The sequence below is a fragment of the Pygocentrus nattereri genome, chromosome 3, assembly GCF_015220715.1.
Source record: "Pygocentrus nattereri isolate fPygNat1 chromosome 3, fPygNat1.pri, whole genome shotgun sequence".
NCBI lineage: Eukaryota > Metazoa > Chordata > Actinopteri > Characiformes > Serrasalmidae > Pygocentrus > Pygocentrus nattereri.
This window is the reverse complement of record NC_051213.1, coordinates 42,798,933-42,818,944: the sequence shown is the minus strand read 5'-3', so window position 1 is coordinate 42,818,944 and position 20,012 is coordinate 42,798,933. Positions and strand designations below refer to the sequence as shown.

General features: G+C 43.8%; 1 protein-coding gene across 1 annotated transcript in view; it reads right to left on the bottom strand.

Annotated features, from left to right (window-relative positions):
- kcnn3 (potassium intermediate/small conductance calcium-activated channel, subfamily N, member 3) overlaps nt 1-20,012 on the bottom strand; it is a 130,330-nt gene that overhangs the window by 37,256 nt on the left and 73,062 nt on the right. Inside the window, exons 4-6 of the mRNA XM_017702026.2 lie at nt 16,092-16,388; nt 11,824-11,945; nt 6,144-6,285 (exon numbers count right to left, since the gene is read on the bottom strand). Coding sequence (XP_017557515.1) covers nt 6,144-6,285; nt 11,824-11,945; nt 16,092-16,388 — 561 coding nt within the window. The remainder of the gene's footprint in view (nt 1-6,143; nt 6,286-11,823; nt 11,946-16,091; nt 16,389-20,012) is intronic.

The following is a 20,012-nucleotide window of genomic DNA, read 5'->3' as shown; positions in this document are numbered from 1 at the left end:
TGCATCTCTGGTAGGAAACATTTTTGCAAAAGTGGAATCTTGTTTCTTGAAAATGCCTCTCAACTTCTTACAAGGCTGAGGTCAGCTTTTCATTCGCCAGCTTCTTGTTCGAAATTTCCCATTTCTCCTTAAATGGTGCCCGAGGCACAATGTAACTGCTGCATCACTTAAGGTGGAATGGGAAAATCTGAACTAGAAGCTTGCGGATGAGAAGCTGACTTCAACTTTGCAACTTTTATTGTTTGACAGTTTCTCGTTGCAGATTAAACATATCTGGAAAACATCTGGAGTGATTATAAATGCAAAGATGTCAATTCATCTCCAAATTACTGATGTCCGTCTTAAATTTTTCTCTTTGCTTTTCTGTTAGCTACCAGCTAGGCCAGACTGTTGTATGTGTTGCTATGACGAATAGCAGTCTGTGCATCAACCTTCAGGGTTAAAGGGTGAATTAGCAGTTATACATTAACTCCAGCATTTAAGACCATTTACTGTTTAAGCTGCGTTAGAACAATCAGCAGAACTTTATTTTACTGCAAAGCAGGATTATTTTATTTTTACCTAAAAATCTAATTTTGCTGTGGAGCCACAACAGGATAGTAAAACACCTGCATGTTGCAGACCCCTGTCCTAGGGCAAGTTGGGGCATGCCCAGCCATACATTGTGGATTGGTCCATGTTGGGGGGGGGTAAAATATTTTGCTACTTTCTTTTCTTTGACAGTTAATATTTTCTGCCTGCGGTTTAATGTTTGTTACCTGATTCATGCCTATTGTTTGTTGTGGATATATGGAAGACCTATGTTAAACGGCTGTGGTTGTGATGTTTGTCCTCCCCACTTTTTCTCTTGAGTGGTTTATGCATGGTAACCTATGAAAGGGGGTTAATCTCTTATTGCTCAAGAGGGGAGAAATGGTGATATTGTGGACCACCCAGTGAGAATGACGTTTTTTTTTTAATTGGAGGTTAGAAGAAATCTGAAAAAAATATATATTTGCCAATAACTTTATTTCAGTAATTTTCCTATTTACTATGCACTCTTTACATATTTTCACCGCACCAATAAACACTGTCGCACTGAATGTGCTATTTTGGTCTGCCCATATTCCTTGAATACCTGCCACCTTGTGTCGGTCTACACTATCCTCAGCAGAGCCAGATGTGACAAAGATTCACAAACCATCTACAGTGGCTCATCCACATAAAGTGTTACCAAAGTTTATAAATATTTTCTTGGTTTTATCCCTCTAGGAGTCTGAGGTGGTCCACAGATAAGACTAATGATGCCAGAAAATGACGGCTAGAATGCTGTGAGAATCACTGGAGCAATGGTTATGACTGAAGCTCTGAGGAAGCATTCTAGTGGGTTATGACTGACTTAAGTGCTCTGAGAATCCAGCCCCCAAAGTCTTCAAATCCAGGACTGGAAATTGGATTTTACATCTGGATTTGAAGACCTCTCCTCTGAACACACAGCAGGTGGGAGCAATATGGCTTCTGTACTTTCACTGCATCATAGGGAAGGGTTTGTGGCACAGACAGGACTTTGAACGATGGCGGTGGCAAAGGGAGATGAACTGAAGAAAGCGAGGCCTACAAAGGTCAAAGCACGGCGCGGCGCATGATGCGTAAAAGCACAGACGGCCTTACACAGACAGCGATGTAAAAAGGAAACGAAACACACAGACATTCCAGTGAGATACAGCATAGTTTTATTAATGCTATACTGAAGCAGCAGTTCAGTAATGAAATGGCTTCAGACTAACATTGTCCAGCCAAAGGATCCTAAAACAAATGTACCATGAGGCTGGTGACAAAACGGGAACTAGATTAATGATTAAAAAAGGTAATAAGTAGGTAATAATAGCCAGTAAATGACAAATAAATGAGTAATATAAAATATTTTTACTTTATTTTCTTAACTATTTTAAAGGTAAATATATAAAAGCTTTCTTTTTTTAACTGCAATATGTAAACATAATAGTAATTAAGTAGTTTCAAAGGGAGTTTTATCGTTTTATAATTTATATAATTATTTATTTTCAAGTTTTTTGTACCATTATTTGAATTTATTTCTCACTGAAAGAGAAACATAATCGCTTGATGTAGAACGTAAACGTTGTTATATTAGATACAGGTATTGAAAGTATAGTTTTTGTCACATATTTATATATTTCTACCCATTTAGATGTTATAAGGAGTGTTTGAACCTGGCCTGCGTTCTGAGTGAGACACAATACAGAGCAGCCAACCAGAACAGTGGCCATTTACATACATCAGTCTTAAAGGCACAGTGACAAAAACTGCCTGTTTAATTAGGAAAAGGCTACAAAATGGTCATGTACAAATGAAAATAAGGTGTTTTTGGTACATTAACCCACACAAATGTCATTAATCAACCTACAATAGAAATGTAGAATATGAGATCTTTAAAAACAGACTACACTAAATACACACGTATTTATACATGAGTAAAGTATAGACAATAAATACATTACACTAAGCATTTTTGGGATTTTTGAAAATGACATTTTTTGTGGTCACATACTCCTGAATTATAATAGATTCTAGCATGCTGAAATCAATGCATATGAAGCAATGCTTTTAGATCAACGCATGCTTTTTCATCATCACCTCCTTTATCTGTACTCTTCCTGTATGCACACAGCAAAGAGTAGGAGTGTGCGTGTATCTGAGTTGAATTGTGTGAAAGAGACAGAGGCTGCAAAAAGAGGATGACAGATACAGAAAAAGGCAATGAACTAGCTGGCGGAGCAGCAGAGAGAAAAAAATGAATGGAGTTAAAACAGCCATCTACGTGACAGATGCACACAACACCACGCAACCAAACATAGCCAGATAAACACTGATCTATGAGACACACACAAACATACATACACAAAATCCCAACAAGAACAAATAGGCTCCTCTGCAGCCGACCACCTGACCCTCAGGCAGAGAGAGACAATAAGAGAGAGAGAGACAGACGGAGAGACAGAGAAAGCCAAAAAAGAAGAGAGCAGCACAGGGCTCACATTAACAGATCCATTCAGTCCAAACTACTGCAATATGAAACTGCAAATGGCTACAGCATACTAAGTGTTCAATTTCCAATATGTATCATATAAACCAGCCACAGTGCAAAATCTTCACAACCTTCTAAGCCTAAAGATTTCTGATACGAGAAAATACTGTAATGTTTGCAATTTTAGTTTATTTTTATTCATTTTTCAGAAGAACTATCATGCTTGTTGTATTTAACTCAAAGTTTTAAAGTAATATTTAGTAGTAATATTTCATTCTTCCCTTTTTTGAAATGGAAACTTATCCAGTCAGGATTTCCCTCCTGTGGTACACTCGCCATCTAAATCACTGAATTCATGTGTTCCACCACTTCCATGGCCACAGGTGTATAAAACCAAGCACCTAGGCATGCAGACTGCTTCTACAAACATTAGTGAAAGAATGGGTCGCTCTCAGGAGCTCAGTGAATTCCAGTGTGGTACCGTGATAGGATGCCACCTGTGCAAGTCCAGTCGTAAAATTTCCTTGCTGATTGTGAACGACAGCAGTTCAGCTGCAAAATGGTCGGCCACATAAAATGACACAGCGGGCTCAGTAGATGCTGAGGTGCATAGAGCACGGAGGTCACCAACTTCCTGCAGTCAATCACTACAGACCTCCAAACTTCATGTGGCCTTCATATTAGCTCAAGAAACCGTAGAGAGTTTCAAGGAATGAGTTTCCATGGCTGAGCAGCTGCATCCAAGCCTTACATCACCAAGCACAATGCAAAGCGTTGAATGCAGTGGTGTAAAGTGCTCTCACTGGACTCTAGAGCAGTGGAGACATTTTCTTTGGAGTGACAAATCACACTTCTCCATCTGGCAATCTGATGGACGAGTCTGGGTTTGGCGGTTGCCAGGAGAACGGTACTTGTCTGACTGCATTGTGCCAAGTGTAAAGTTTGGTGGAGGAGGGATTATGTTGTGACGTTGTGTTTTAAGAGTTGGGCTCGGACCCTTAGTTCCAGTGAAAGGAACTCTTAATGCTTCAGCACCAAGAGATTTTGGACAATTTCACACTACCAACTTTGTGGAAACAGTTTGGGGACTGCTGCTTCCTGTTGCAATATGACTGTGCACCAGGGCACGATGCAAGGTCCATAAAGACATGGATGAGTGAGTTCAGTGTGGAAGAACTTGACTGGCCTGCACAAAGTTCTGACCTCAACCCGATAGAACACCTTTGGGGTGAATAAGAGCGAAAACTGCAAGCCAGGCCTTCTCATCTAACATTAGTGTCACAATTGCACTTCTAGAAGAATGGTCAAAGGTTCCCATAAACACACTCCTAAACCTTGTAGAAAGCCTTCCCAGAAGAGTTGAAGTTGTTATAGATGCAAAGGGTGTGCCGACATCATGTTAAACCCTACGGATTAAGAACAGGTTCATATGCGTGTGAAGGCAGACGAGCGAATACTTTTGGCAATATAGTGTATTTAGGTAGGCAGAGCTAGCTGTCCCACTGGTTAGGACTTCAGGAGCTGAACTGAAGGCCTCATGTTGGATTATCTACCAACAAAATCAGAAAGTGACAGGGGAATCAGCCAATCATGGTTTGATTTACAATGGTTAAGGCCAATTTCATGTATGCTGAAGTCAGTGTTTAATCTAAAGCATCCAAAAAAAGCATCATTTATTCTTGCATTTCACACGGTCATACTGTACAGTTGCCACCACAGAAGCCGAGAACGACGAGAGATAGCACACACCTTTAATTCCTTCACTGTGTAGTTTTTCTCTGCAGTTCACACCATGATCAGCTCAAGATGTGGTTAAAACAATTATGCAGTGCAGTAGCTGCAGGTGCGCAGCTGAACTCTACACTAAGTGCAATAGCAAACTTACAAAATCACGTCTGTGGAAACACAACGTAGTTGTCCAACCCACAACATTCAGTTTTACAATCAACGTTCATGTTTCTCCATTCAAAAGTCATTTAAATCTCCAGAGAAGTAAAGTTATACCCAGCTGTTTGAAGCTCTGTTAGGGGGACGACTATTTATCTCTCAACTGCTAACATTAGCAAAGATTATTTTATCGACTTTGTCGAGGTAATGTCTTTTTTTCTTAAAGTAAAAAGTAAGGAGAGTAATTTGAGCCATCTTTCACCTCTAGGTATGTTCGTGTAGATCAGCGTAACCGGAAATGTGGTCCCAGATACGGCGGCCGCAACAGAAAAATCACATGACTAAAAACTTTAGGATATATAACTTGACGTTAACATACTATTAAAAACTCCATAGGGGCGCTACCAGAAAACAGCATTATTGTAGAGTTTTTTAATAAGTTGTGACATTTATGTTCCAAACTGGAGGCCAAGCTTGAAGTCATGGTTTGCCACTGACATTTAGCTCTGCTATGAAAAGAACTAAAAATGTCTGTGAGGCCAATTTTGTGTGTGTTAATGTTGAAGTTTAATCTAAAATGTCCAAAAAAGGATCATGGATCAAGGAAAATGAGTGTTAATGTACTATTGAAAACTCCATAAAGGCGTGATCAGAGGTTAGCACTATTGTAGATATTTATGGAGGACTAGCTTGAAGTCAAGGTTTGCCACTGACTTTCAGCTCTGCTATGAAGAAATCTGCCCATTTCTGAGGATTCTACTGATTTCATACTCTTTTCAAAGACTACACTGACAGGAACCAGCTGCTCACCATTGGAACGGCAATACAGGCAGAACTAGCAAACTTGAATATCATGGTTAAAATAGCAAAACGTAGCAGCTAGCTACATTTAACCTTTATATGACATTGTGTTAAGTCAATGTGAATGGAAATTTGATCAAAATCATCAATCAAATTTCTCTTTAATGCGTTACATATTTCTGAGTGAAACATGGTATCAGGGAGGGTCTCTGAGCTAGCTAAGCATTTTCTCTTGAAGATAGGTGGGGGAGGGTAGAAAGGGGACGTAACATAACATTGGTGCACAGTGATATAATCAAAAACCAAAAGACATTTTAGATGCGTTGCAAACGTCGTCAGATTTTTGTAAACCTTTTAAATATGATATGATGTGATGACTCATGATTAATATGACCAGGGACAGGAATTAACAAGGTCTGTTTTGATTTACCATAATGCCGGTCAGTAGGCACACTCCTTTGCCGCAGTAGGTGTGAGGCACCATGTCTCCGTAGCCGATGGAGAGAAAGGTGATGGAGATGAGCCACATGGCTCCCAGGAAGTTGCTGGTCACGTCCTGAGCATCATGGTACCTGTGTGTGTGTGTGTGTGTGTGTGTGTGTGTGTGTGTGTGTGTGTGTGTGTGAGAGAGAGAGAGAGAGAGAGAGAGAGAGGGAGAGAGGTTTAGCTAGCTCACATTTGGAGATCTGGTTCATCCAGAATAAGTGCAGTGAGCAGTTCCTGTGGTGCAATAACACAGCAAAGGTCTAGGTCCAGCCCCATGTTGGGAGGGCACAGAGGGGTATCATAGCCCACCCCCCTCAGCTTTGCCTGCCTGCTTCAACCTGCAAGGTACCTTACCCTTCTCCTGTGCCTGGGTAAGCTGAGTTTGCTTTCCATGACTGAAAATGACAGTTTTGTTTTTGTATTTCGTTTTGTCTGCACGCTTCTGTTTTGGCTGGTAGGCTATGTTATGTTGTGCTGTTATCAAGGTCTGCTTTGTCCTCAATTGCCAAAGTAATTGGATATCTACATAGCCTTATTCGCCTTAGCCTCTTTCCAGTTACACAATGCTTTTTAGTAGGTTGGCAGCCCCAATTAAAGGTTTGTTCACTTTTGTATAAGACATATACTAAAACTGATCAAATTGGTTTATTTTGTGCAATTTTCACATTTTAATGACAAAAATTAAGCATTAATTCAAGAAAAATAATAATATCCATTACAATATTCCATCCATCCATCCATCCATCCATTAGCTTCCGCTTCTCCGGGGTTCGGGTCGCGGGGGCAGCATCCTAAGCAATGAGGCCCAGACCTCCCTTTCCCCAGCCACTTCCACTAGCTCTCCAAGGGGGATTCCGAGGCGCTCCCAGGCCAGCTGGGCGATATAGTCACGCCAGTGTGTCCTGGGTCTTCCCCGGGGTCTCCTCCCAGGTGGACTTGCCTGTGACACCTCCCGAGGGAGGCGTTCAGGAGGCATCCTAACCAGATGCCCGAACCACCTCAGCTGACTCCTCTCGATGTGAAGAAGCAGCGGCTCTACTCCGAGTCCCTCCCGGATGACCGAACTTCTCACCCTATCTCTAAGGGAGAGCCCAGACACCCTGCGGAGGAAACTCATTTCGGCCGCTTGTATTCGCGATCTTATTCTTTCGGTCATTACCCAAAGCTCATGACCATAGGTGAGGGTGGGAACGTAGATCGACCGGTAAATCGAGAGCCTTGCCTTATGGCTCAGCTCTTTCTTTACCACAACAGACCGGTAAAGAGCCCGCATCACTGCTGACCCAGCACCAATCCGCCTGTCAATCTCCCGCTCCCTTGTACCATCACTCGTGAACAAGACCCCGAGATACTTGAACTCCTCCACTTGAGCCTATCCCCGACCCAGAGAGGGCTCTCCACCCTTTTCCGCCTGAGAACCATGGTCTCGGATTTGGAGGTACTGATTCTCATCCCAGCCGCTTCACACTCGGCTGCAAACCGATCCAGCGAAAGCTGAAGTTCGCGGCCTGATGTCCCCAATAGGACCACATCATCTGCAAACAGCAGCGATGTGACCCTGAGGTCACCAAACCGGACACCCTCCATCCCTTGACTGCGCCTAGAAATTCTATCCATAAAAATTATGAATAGAATCGGTGACAAAGGGCAGCCCTGACGGAGTCCAACTCTCACTGGGAACAAGTCTGACTTACTGCCGGCCATGCGAACCAAACTCCTGCTCTGTTTGTACAGGGCCTGAATGGCTTGTAGCAAAGAGCCATGTACCCCGTACTCCCGAAGCACCTCCCACAGAATATTCTGGGGAACACAGTCGAATGCCTTCTCCAGATCCACAAAGCACATGTGGACTGGTTGGGCAAACTCCCATGAACCCTCCAGAATCCTGGAGAGGGTGAAAAGTTGGTCCAGTGTTCCACGACCAGGACGGAACCCGCACTGCTCCTCCTGGATCCGAAGTTCAACTATAAGCCGGACTCTCTTCTCCAGTACCCCTGCATAGACCTTGCCAGGGAGGCTGAGGAGTGTGATTCCCCTGTAGTTGGAACACACCCTCCGGTCCCCTTTTTTAAAAAGAGGCACCACCACCCCAGTCTGCCAATCCAGTGGCACCGCCCCCGATGTCCAAGCAATGTTGAAAAGGCGTGTCAGCCAAGACAGCCCCACAACATCCAGAGCCTTGAGGAACTCAGGGCGGATCTCATCCACCCCTGGAGCCTTGCCACCAAGGAGCTTCTTAACTACCTTAGCGACTTCGGCCTCAGTAATGGACAAGCCTATTCCCATGTCCCCAGACTCTGCCTCCTCACTGGAGAACGTGTCGGTGGGATTGAGAAGGTCCTCAAAGTATTCCTTCCACCGCCCAATGACGTCTTCAGTCGAAGTCAGCAGCACACCATCTCCACTATATACAGTGCTAGTGGCACACTTCTTTCCCCTTCTGAGTTGCCAGACGGTTTGCCAGAATCTTTTCGGAGCCGACTTAAAGTCACTTTCCAAGGCCTCACCAAACTCCTCCCATACACGGGTTTTTGCCTTGGCGACGACTGAAGCCGCAGATCGCTTTGCCTGTCGATACCTGCCAGCTGCCTCTGGTGTCCTACAGGCCAACCATACCCGGTAGGACTCCTTCTTCAGCTTGACGGCATCTCTCACCTGGGGTGTCCACCACCGGGTTCGAGGATTCCCGCCCCGACAGGCACCAACTACCTTACGGCCACAGCTACAGTCAGCCGCTTCAACAATGGAGGAACGGAACATGGCCCATTCTGAGTCAATGTCCCCCACCTCCCCCGATATCTGGTCAAAGTTCTGACGGAGGTGTGAGTTGAAGATCAATCTGACAGGTTCTTCTGCCAGACGTTCCCAGCAAACCCTCACTATACGTTTGGGCTTGCCTGGTCTGACTGGCATCTTCCCCCACCACCTGAACCAACTCACCACCAGGTGGTGATCAGTTGACAGCTCAGCTCCTCTCTTTACCCGAGTGTCCAAAACACATGACCGCAAGTCCAATGACACGACTACAAAGTCAATCAATGAACTGCGGCCTAGGGTGTCCTGGTGCCATGTGCACTTATGGACATCCTTGTGTTCAAACATGGTGTTCGTGATGGACAAACTGTGGTTTGCACAGAAGTCCAAAAACTGAACACCACTCGGGTTCAGATCAGAGAGGCCATTCCTCCCAATCACACCCCTCCAGGTCTCACTGTCATTGCCCACGTGAGCGTTAAAGTCCCCCAGTAGGACAATAGAGTCTCCAGGAGGAGCACTTTCAAGCACCCTTTCCAAGGACTCTAAGAAGGCTGGGTACTCTGAACTGCTGTTCGGTGCATAAGCACAGACAGCAGTCAGGACCCGTTCCCCAACCCGAAGGCGTAGGGAAGCTACCCTCTCGTCCACCGGAGAAAACCCCAACATACAGGCACCGAGTCGAGGGGCTATGAGAAAGCCCACACCTGCCCGTCGCCTCTCACCATGGGCAACTCCAGAAAAGAATAAAGTCCAGCCCCTCTCAAGGAGATTGGACCCAGAGCCCAAGCTGTGTGTTGAGGTGAGCCCGACTATATCTAGCCGGTATCTCTCAACCTCGCGCACCAACTCAGGCTCTTTCCCAGCCAGTGAGGTAACGTTCCAAGTTCCAAAAGCCAGTTTCAGCAACCGAGGATCAGAACGCCAAGGCCCACGCCTTCGGACACTGCCCGATCCACAAAGCACCGAACCCCTACTACTGCCCCTCCCATTGTTGGTGGGTCGATGGGAGGGGGGACTCATGTAACTCCTTCGGGCTGGGCCCGGCCGGGCACCATGAGTAAATGCCCGGCCACCAGACGCTCGCTGGCGAGCCCCTCCTCCAGGCCTGGCTCCAGGGTGGGGCCCCGGTAACCCTGATCCGGGCAGGGTACACAAATCCTGTTCTTGTCTTCTCATAGGGGTTATTATGGATCACACTTTGTCTGACATGTCACCAAGGACCAGTTTGCCATGGGAGACCCTACCAGGAGCTTTTGCTCCAGACAATATAGCTCCTAGGATCATTCAAGCACGCAAACCCCTCCACCACGATAAGGTGGTGATCCATGGAGAGGATTACAATATTCGTAATATTAAAATACTGCAAATCTTACAGTTGCATGACTGCTGCCGGGAAGCTTAGTGGTTGGCATTATATTCAAAGATTTAGATGCTATTTTGTTGGCTGTTGCACTTAGTAACAGGTAGGCAGCGTCTTTTTTTCTTATTTACATTTATAGTTACGCCGTTTGTCAGACGCTGTTATCCAGAGCAACTTACAATTTCATCATTTTACACTGGTAGGTGAATGTAGTGTTAGGAGTCTTGCACAAGGACTCTTACTGGTGTAGTGTAGGGTGCTGGCCTAAGTTGGGGATTGAACCCCAGTCTACAACATAGAAGCCAAAAGTCTTACCCATTACACTACCCAATTGATCAAGCAACATTCAGTGAGTATCTATTAATTAAAAGTGTGAGCAAAACTGTTGCACTGTACATCCTTGGGTATGAGAGAAGAGGAAGAAAACAGTTATCTTCTTCATCTGTGTCCAATTTACATGGACATATACTTAAGAGAAATGATTAGCATTCTCCTCCAAGCACACTTAGCCATGGTATATAATTATGTTTAAGATTTCATGGCAAGCTACACCCAGAGCAGTCTTTGTTCTCTACCAAGTTGTTGGCAACTCAAATTGTTAGGCCAAATGAGGAGAGGCGTCCAACAGGAATAGGACAAAATAGGGTTATAAAATATATAAAAAGAAAATGACAGAAAAGGGAGTGTGAGGACAGTTCACATACTGGAACACCCCTGCTCTCAAGAGAAAGGTGGGGTGGTCCTCTGAGTGCTTTTACTCTTTTCCCTACTGATGCAAACCTTTATGTAGAAAGCCAGAATGGGGAAGCGCATATCCACACTGTTTAATTTCCTATTTTCCAATTCTCACATGGCTTACTCTCCCTGATTTGTTTTCATGGAGACAGCGCACACGGTTCTTTCATCTTCAGTCCCAGAGCAAAAGAAGGAGCTGTCAGAAAGCGAGGGGGCTCTGATCACCTCTTCCTGTGTGTTCCAGCCTGAGTCTGAACAGCACGTGGGAGCTCCCCCTGGGCAGCAGCACCTCCAGGATGTGGTGGATCGAGAGCGTGGCTGGTGAAATTAGAACACCTCCCTTCAGACATATCTGACCAAGGTGTCTCTGGAAGTGGACGTGGCCATGTGAACATGTCATGGTAGCTATATGCTGTGAATATGTATGTATATGGCACATTGCACAAACCAGCGCCCATTGCAACTTGCTGCTTTGACCTGGGGAATCCTCTGGATTCAAATTAATGCACCTACAGTGTACCATGCACTCCGTTGCCATGGCAACACCCCTGGCAGAGGCAGGGACGCCCACACTATGGCCTGGGGCATGATTCAGCCTGCGACCTTTTTAAACGGCAACATGGGAAATGTAGGGAAGACTTGACACGGGATTGGCTGGATTGGCTAGCTGACGGCAAGTTGGAATGTATTCGCGGCTTGCTGTGGAATGTAATGCGGTAGGCAGCACTAAGAGCTTTCTCTCCCCACATTCCTCACTCTTTTTCTCTCTCACCTCTCACACACTCGTACGGTCCAGGCCGCGATGATCCATAGGGAGATACTGAAGACTAGCAGCACCGTGCCTGGGCAGATAGTCATCAGGGTCTTCATCACAAACCGTGTGTTAAAGTGCACCTAGTGAGAAAAACACAAACGTGCACATCCATTAGTTCCTCCGTCACAGCCTTCTTTTCAGCCTTTTTTCACCTGCTAAGAAAATTTCTCAACAATCACTCAGCCATATGTTCTTTAAAGTGCAACCGAGGACAAAACTTCCAAATTAGCCTCTCGTGGGGCATGAGGTGATTCTACAACAAGAACACATGCCTGGGGACAACTTGTTAAATGTGCTAGACTGAAAGCGGATCCACCGCTAACAAGGGTACACCCCATGAAACTCACCCCCAGAATCCTCTAATCCGTGCTGATCAATGTATGGAGTTCAATTGATAACACAAACAGGATAGCTAGCAAAGCACTATCGTTAGCTATTAGAACTGTTTTCACCTTACAAAAGAGAATGTTTATTTTTTACTGCTTGTATTCATGAGTTGTCCACATATGCAACATCTACATGCTGCATGTATCATTTCTGCCATGCTAACTTACATTCCATACATGGGCTAACGACGGATCTGTTGTCCATCGAACACCAACTGTCCATCTTCAAGAGCCACTGGACTGATTTTGATATTTCACACTCAGTTTGTTCCCAACCCATTAATTCTACATTCCCACCCACATTTAGCCTAGAATTTCTCATGGTTGTCCCCAGACATTCTCGTTACCAGGTCACATCTGGCCCCCATGAGATCTCATCAGCAGAACACCATCTAAACTTAACCACACTACATTAGTCCTCTAACAAGGAATTAAACTGATTTATCAGAATACTTGCACAATTCCACCATTAAGATCAAGCAGAAATTAGAAGAATTTGCAGTTGCGATTTTTCAGACGTCTGAAGAGTTAAATGCCTCTATAGGAAGTTGTTAGATAAAATGGCTACAAATAAGTTGTCTGATACCAGAGACATTGTTTTACAATCATTCTGAAATACAGGTTTGGCCTAAAATGTTTTTTAATACATTAATTGCATAAAGGTACATACTATACAGCAAAATAGAACACTTACAAAAAAATCTAATAATAAAACAATTTTTTTCAGATTCACCACTATTTTACCATTATCAACATTACATTTACAAACTCAGAAGACGTGTAGGTTCACTAATCATTTTGGATTATAACTAAAGTGGCTATATTTGCACTGTAAACTTCACGACCTCTGGTTCCTATCACTACCACTGTGCAAAAAAACCTGATTTTCTCTTCAACGAACCATTTTGCATCAATTTTTGAATAACTGTTTACATCTCAACAACTGAACTGTGAAGAAATTTGGACAAATCTAGAATTCCTCTTTCAGGTTGAACACACTTAGGCCTAGGTCTTAAAGTGTTGTATCTCAGGATAAGGCCTCTGGGCTAATCGAGTCTTTGCAGCCAGAAAGCGTCTCGTGTCAGAAACGACAACATGCTACCTGCAAGGCATCTGAAGTCCACTAAGGACACGCCCTGGACTCTATCACAGCACCAGACGAAACTGGTCATTTATCAACATTTCTTAAAGACTTCACGCAAGCATGTGTAAAGATGGAAGCCATCAATCACTGGTCTCAACAAGGAGCCTGACAGAAAGGAACCTACTGAAACAACTCGCAGCCATCAATCACAAAATCAGTCATAGCTGGAGAAACCGGCCTCCACTCCATAAATCATGGGGTGTTTCTAAGAGCTGAGAAAAAGTTCAACTCAATTAACTCTCCCTCCTGACACCGACCGACTGACTTGCATATAAATGTTCAAAGGGCTTTAGAGGAATAATTTGGGGGGGGGGATCAAATTTGCAAAATCTTTTTATCTTGATCAAACAAGACTGGAGTCTACTTCTTAAGCTTTGCGCTGGGGCTACAAGGCCAGTGTAGCAAGTTATATGTTGCTGCTGTCAGACCAAAACCTGGTATCCCCATTTTTGTCGTTTTTTTCAATTTTTTATATAATTTGAATATACCTACTGTTCTTTATATTGTGTGTGTAAATTTCATAATGAATGGACTAAATGAAACAGACCAAAATTACTTGGAAAAAAGTCTGGTTCCACTGACTTACATTAAAAGTAAAGTATATTTTTTACTTCTCCTGTAAAGTTACTAGAAGAATTATAAATTACAACCATTTGTCTCTGTGTTTGCACACTATGAAATTAGACCTCTGCATTTAACCCATCCATGCAGTGAAACACCCACATACATGCACACTAGTGAACACACACACTAGGGGGCAGTGAGCACACTTGCCCGGAGCAGTGGGCAGCCCTATCCACGGCACCCGGGGAGCAATTGGGGGTTAGGTGCCTTGCTCAAGGACACCTCAGTCATGGACCGTCAGCCAAGGTGATCGAACCGACAACCTTCCGATCACCGGGCCAGTTCCCAAACCTCCAGCCCACGACTGCCCCCGCTATTTTGGTGATATGAGGTTTTGGTCCGACAGCAGCAATAAGTTTATAGACATCAGTTGGCCTTGTGGTTTCTGATACTCTGTGAAGTACTGATAACTATAAACACTGCATAGTTTTACTTCTTAGCTAGATTAGCCTCTATGCAATGTTGACCTTCATATCACTTTCTGGAAAAGCAAAAACAGAACAACTTTTCTCCCCACAAACTGTATACCTCCTCATTAGTCATGAAGACGGGAAAATAATCACTGCACGGCATCCACTGCAGCCAACACCATTAAATCTGTTTCTTCCAGTTAGCTGGGGTGAAATGCTGTCACTCTACAAACGGGTGACATCAATGGGACAGAGGGAATTATGCAGGAGAGGCTAGATTCCTGCGCTAAGACTGGAGCCATGAAAAATGAGGCAAGTGTGAGGAGAGAAGAAACGGCGGGAAGAAAAGAAATGGAAATAAAGTGAAAGGTGGTAGCAGCCAGGCAAGAGAGACTGAGAAAAAAAGAAAATGAAAACGACCAAAAAAACGCCAATGACTCCAGACACAATTTAAGGCTAGTCCAGGGCTCGGTCTGCTCCAAACTGAAGCTCAGAGTCCTTCAATACAGCAGTTCTCGACTTGTATTGCCTCAAGACTGAGATTTGTCACTTATCATGAAGTCACAACCCAAAGCAGTTTATCTTTCTAAAACATCTAAATTATCTCACATATAGGCTTAAGGCACACTGTATAGTCGCCGACGTTCTGGGGACCGAATCAGGGAGTGACTGCGCTACGCAGCGCCTTCAGTTTGCTGTACTGTGTGAATGACTGGCTATGATTAAATGCAAAGATTACAGACTCAGACTGAGGTGTTTATGCTCACTCTGCTCAACAATCTGGTGGAAAATCTTCGTTTACGTGCTCACTACAAGTAATCCGATGCAAAAATAGGCGCATGCGTGGAGTAGCTCTTCGAGTAAACGTTACCATGACAGCGAACATCACGTGAGGTCCATTCAGAGAGACGAGTTTTCATCTGGCGCACTTGTGTTTTTAATTACTTTAAAATTATGTTAGACTCAGAAAAACGCCCTTCACATGTACTTATCAAGGAAGTGGCGAGAGGAAGGCGTCGTGTTCTGAGACACAGAAGCTGGACGTCCGTCCCACCACAGTCTTTTAAAGCTCAGAGTATAAACCTCGTCTCCTCTGCAGACCCGTTTCAGCTCCGCCATGCTGAACGGTATAAACCTTTCGCTATGACGCGCCGCGCAGGCGCAGAACGTACTTGAACGTTCCGACTGGAGTGTAATCGGATTCAGGCGTTTACACGGCTATTATTCTTCTATTCAACATTCTTTTATTTACAGGGCAGGTACCCAAGCTCTAAGCCAGAACCATACTGACCTGCACTCTTTTAATCGTCGTTTTTCCATCCCTTGTTCCTCCCACTGAGTCCCTTTCATTTTCGCCACCTCTCAAACTCTATTACTTCTTTGCCCGACAACCACCAATGTACATGTACTCATTCAGCGCAGGTCCACAAGATCAACTACGTTGTTTTACTTTTGCCTATTGAATAAAATAGACTTTAGAATTGTCTACATTTCAAACATGAGTGTTGTCGTTTGATGTTAGATGTAGTTATTGATATGAAGCATTTATTATAACTTTTCAATGATCATAATGCAAAAATTCCCTGATTGTTTCACCAACTGCTTCAACACTAAAAAAAATTCCCTGACCCCAACCCTGGGCATCACACTCGGACTCCTGACCTTGTTAAGGGCCCCTATGCTTCGTGAGGAGGCATCCGTGAAGAGCTTGCTGTGGAGGAGCATGACGCGAGCGATGAGGTAGAGTCGGAGGAACATGGGCACGGACAGCACCATGTCCAGGTCTGCCTCCGCCTGCGAGGGGATATAGGTGAAGGCCAGGCGCGCGCGCCACACGAACTTGAAGTCGCCCGGCACCGGGTGCACGGCCGACACCAGCAGCTCCAGCGCGATCAACAGTACCCGCTCCATCGTCATGGCGATGCGCCAGTCATCTGCCCCGTTGTCGATGACGAAGAGCTGCGAGGAGGGAGAATGGCATGGTTAGCTGAAGTTACGGTTACATTTACAACAACTGAAGTATTTGACTTTTTTGAAGGGGAATTCTACAAATTTGTTCAATTTTTTATATGAAACTGTTCAATGTACTGAAACATACATACAATTACAGACTGTAGTCCGTCTGTTTCCCTACATACGTTGTTAGCCCCCTTTCACCCTGTTCTTCAATGGTCCGGACCCCCACAGGACTGCCACAGAGCAGGTACTATTTGGGTGGTGGATTATTCTCAGTGCTGCCATGATACTGACATGGTGGTGTGTGTTGTGCCGATTTGAGTGGATCAGACACAGCAGTGCTGCTGAAGTTTTTAAACATTGTGCCCACTCACCGTCCACTCTATGCCTATTCTGATGTAAAGTCAGAGACAATAGCTCATCAGTTTTGGTCATCCTCTATTCCCTCATCAGTGGTCACAGGACGCTGTTGGCTGGATATTTTGGTTGGTGGACTATTCTCAGTCCAGCAGTAACACCTGATGTTCACATTACCAGGTTAAACAGGCACAAACCCAATTTATTTGACCCAGTGTGACTCCGATTTGATGTTTTCAGGGCTGTCTGGACACGCAAATCTGATCTTTTCAAAGCCTGAGTCACTTTCCTATGTGGTCCCAGATTGGTTACGTATCCGATTCATGGCCATGCGTGACATTCAGATCAGAATTCATGTGCTTTATTTTTTTCACTGCGCATGCACCATCAGTCAGTGTTACCATGGCAGCAGCAATGAACAGAAATGAAAGACTAAAAGGTGGAAAAGCAACACATCTCACCTTTTTTCACCTTCGTCTCGCTCCAATCGTGAACAGCTGAGAATTATATATGACTATAATTAACCTTTTATTTGGTTATTTAATTACATTAAAGTAATAATGTCAACCTCAGTGCAATAAAGCTTAGTAACTCCCGTTTTATTATTATATGGAAACATTATAAATTATAATTGTTTTTAAGGGCCCATATCATTCACTCCCACACAGTCCGAATATGGAAACTAAGCTGCAGAAACAGCCAGTTTTCAATTCATTCTTTCAATAACGTCACGAAAACCAATACATGCAGATAAATCCACCTATTCAGCAACAACAGTTTAGCCCCACCCATTCATGGTGAAGTTATAAGAAGCGTTTCAGCCTGGACTGTATTTTCTACAGGGCAGCCAATCAGAACAGAGGTCATTTAAATATATCAGTCTTACAGGCACAGTGACACAAACAGCCTGTTTATCTGTAAGATCAAAAAATGGACATGTAAAAATAAATAATGGGTCCTTTTGGTAAATACTGAAAATAGTTCTTCAAGGGTCCTTTAGTAAAGAAAATGGTTCTATATAGAACACTTTCCATGATTTAAGGGGTTCTTTGCATCGTAATCGGGTTCTTTAAATTGATGGAGAAGGTGCTGCTGAAAAGGGTTCTTGTATTATGTCAAGCTTGACATCACAATACACACTTAAAAAAGATTATTCCTCAGGGTTCTTGACTAAAGAAAATGGTTGTATATAGAACCATTAACAATCAAAAAACTCTTTGCATGATTCAAGGGGTTCTTTGTAGATAGAACCTTTTGTAAAGGGTTCTATATAGCACCAAAAAGGGATCTTCTGTTGTAACAGGCTTGATAATAGCACCCTTTTTAGTGCTGTGTAGAACCACCAACAATCTGATGAACCCTTTTGGGATGCAAAAACCTCTTAATCATGTAACTGTTCTTTGAGCATTCATGGTTCTATATAGAGCCATTTCATTTCTAAAGAGCCTTGCTTTTTATGACGGTAGAAGAACCCTTTTTGGTGTGATGCTAAGAATCCCTCAATCATCAAAAGGGTTCTTCCAGTGTTCACAATTCTATACAGAACTATTTTCATTACTAAAGAACCCTTAAAGAACTGTCTTTTTTAAGAATGTGGAAGAACCCTTTTGGTGCGATGCAAATAATCCTTTAATCATGCAAAAGCTCATGATACATAGCACCAAAAAGGGTTCTTTTATTGTGTCAAGCTTGACATCACAACAATACACACTTAAAAAAGATGGTTCTTCAGGGGTTCTTTAGTGAAGAAAATGGTTATATATAGAACATGAACACTCAAAGGACCCTTTGCATGACTAAAGGGTTCTTTGGATCACGAAAGGGTTCACTGATGGAGAATGCGCTGTAGACGATTCTATATAGAACCTTGTTGAAAATGGTACTATATAGCAGGCTCTTCTTTTGTATCAAGCTTGACATCGTAACGACAGAAGAACCTTTTTTGGTTCTATATAGAACTGTTTTCAAAAAAGGTTCATATAAAACACATTCTCCAACAATCTGAAGAACCCTTTGGAAATGCAAAGAACTTTAACTATGCAAAGGGTTCCTTGAGCGTTCATGGTTCTACACAGAACCATTTGCTTTACTGAAGAAACTTTGAACTTTCATCTTTTTTAGGAGTGAAGGTTCTTTGTAGAACCATGTACAACATACTCTCCAACAATATGAAGAACTATTTTGGGATGCAAAGAACCCTTTAATCATGCAAAGAGTTGTTTGAGCCTCTGTGGTTCTAGAACCCATGATAAAAGCCTGATAAAACCACATAAACATTATATTTGCACCTCTTTGTGTTAAACGTGCACTAGGAAAGACAAAGTTCTCTGCTGATGTGACCTGTGAGAGAAAACCGAGCCCCTATTTCTTTTTTCGGCGGTCCGTGGCCCTCCGGGTCCGCGCCTCGGATTTTAATACACCTCGTCAAAACCTCGTAAAAAAAAAAAGGTTGGGCGGGGGGAGCCCACTTACATAAACACCCTCGGAGCCAAATCATCCATTACACTTTTAATGGAGACTTCAAGATTCGGAATTAATAATTCAATTGGACTAATCAAAATACTCATTAAACGGTGCTTATGAAATTAGGAAAGGGGAACACTAAAGCACGTTCTCAGTGGTAGCAGCGGCGGCGGAAGTAAAACAGATTGATGAGAACACGCTGTCAGGGCCTTTTTCATCTTCCTCCAGGAGCCAAACAGGCAGACGAATATGCAAAGATAATTCCCTTATTGTAATGTGCTGAGACAGTTACATTACAGTCTCTCTCGAATGCTCTCTCGCCCGTCTCCGTGCGGCTGCATCTCGGGGTCAGAGGCCGTCTCTGCACATGCTTACCGACGGAACAGGAAGCTAATTGTGTCGGTCGCCGCTGCAGCCACGTTTAACAGTAATTGCGAGCGTGAAAGTGGTTTGTTTAGCTGATGCGCGGAGAGGGAGAGGGTTTTCCCTTCCGCCTTCCGCACACACACTCACACACTCATACACACTCACACACACACACAGAGCGAGAGAAATGCAAATGATTACGGGGGAGTCCTGAGAGGACTGATGGGGCTGATTTCCATAGAGACGTACAGTACTGTTTTGATATGCTTTGTGTTGCTAGTGTGTTTGTGTATCGGCTGTGTATCAGTGTGCACACACACACACACACACACACACGTCTCGACAGGTCTCAGTGGCATGTAGGTGGGCTGCCTCTCATCGTTTCACTCATGCATGGTTGCCCAATCTGCGCTAATAAAAATGCAACATGTTGTGGGACGT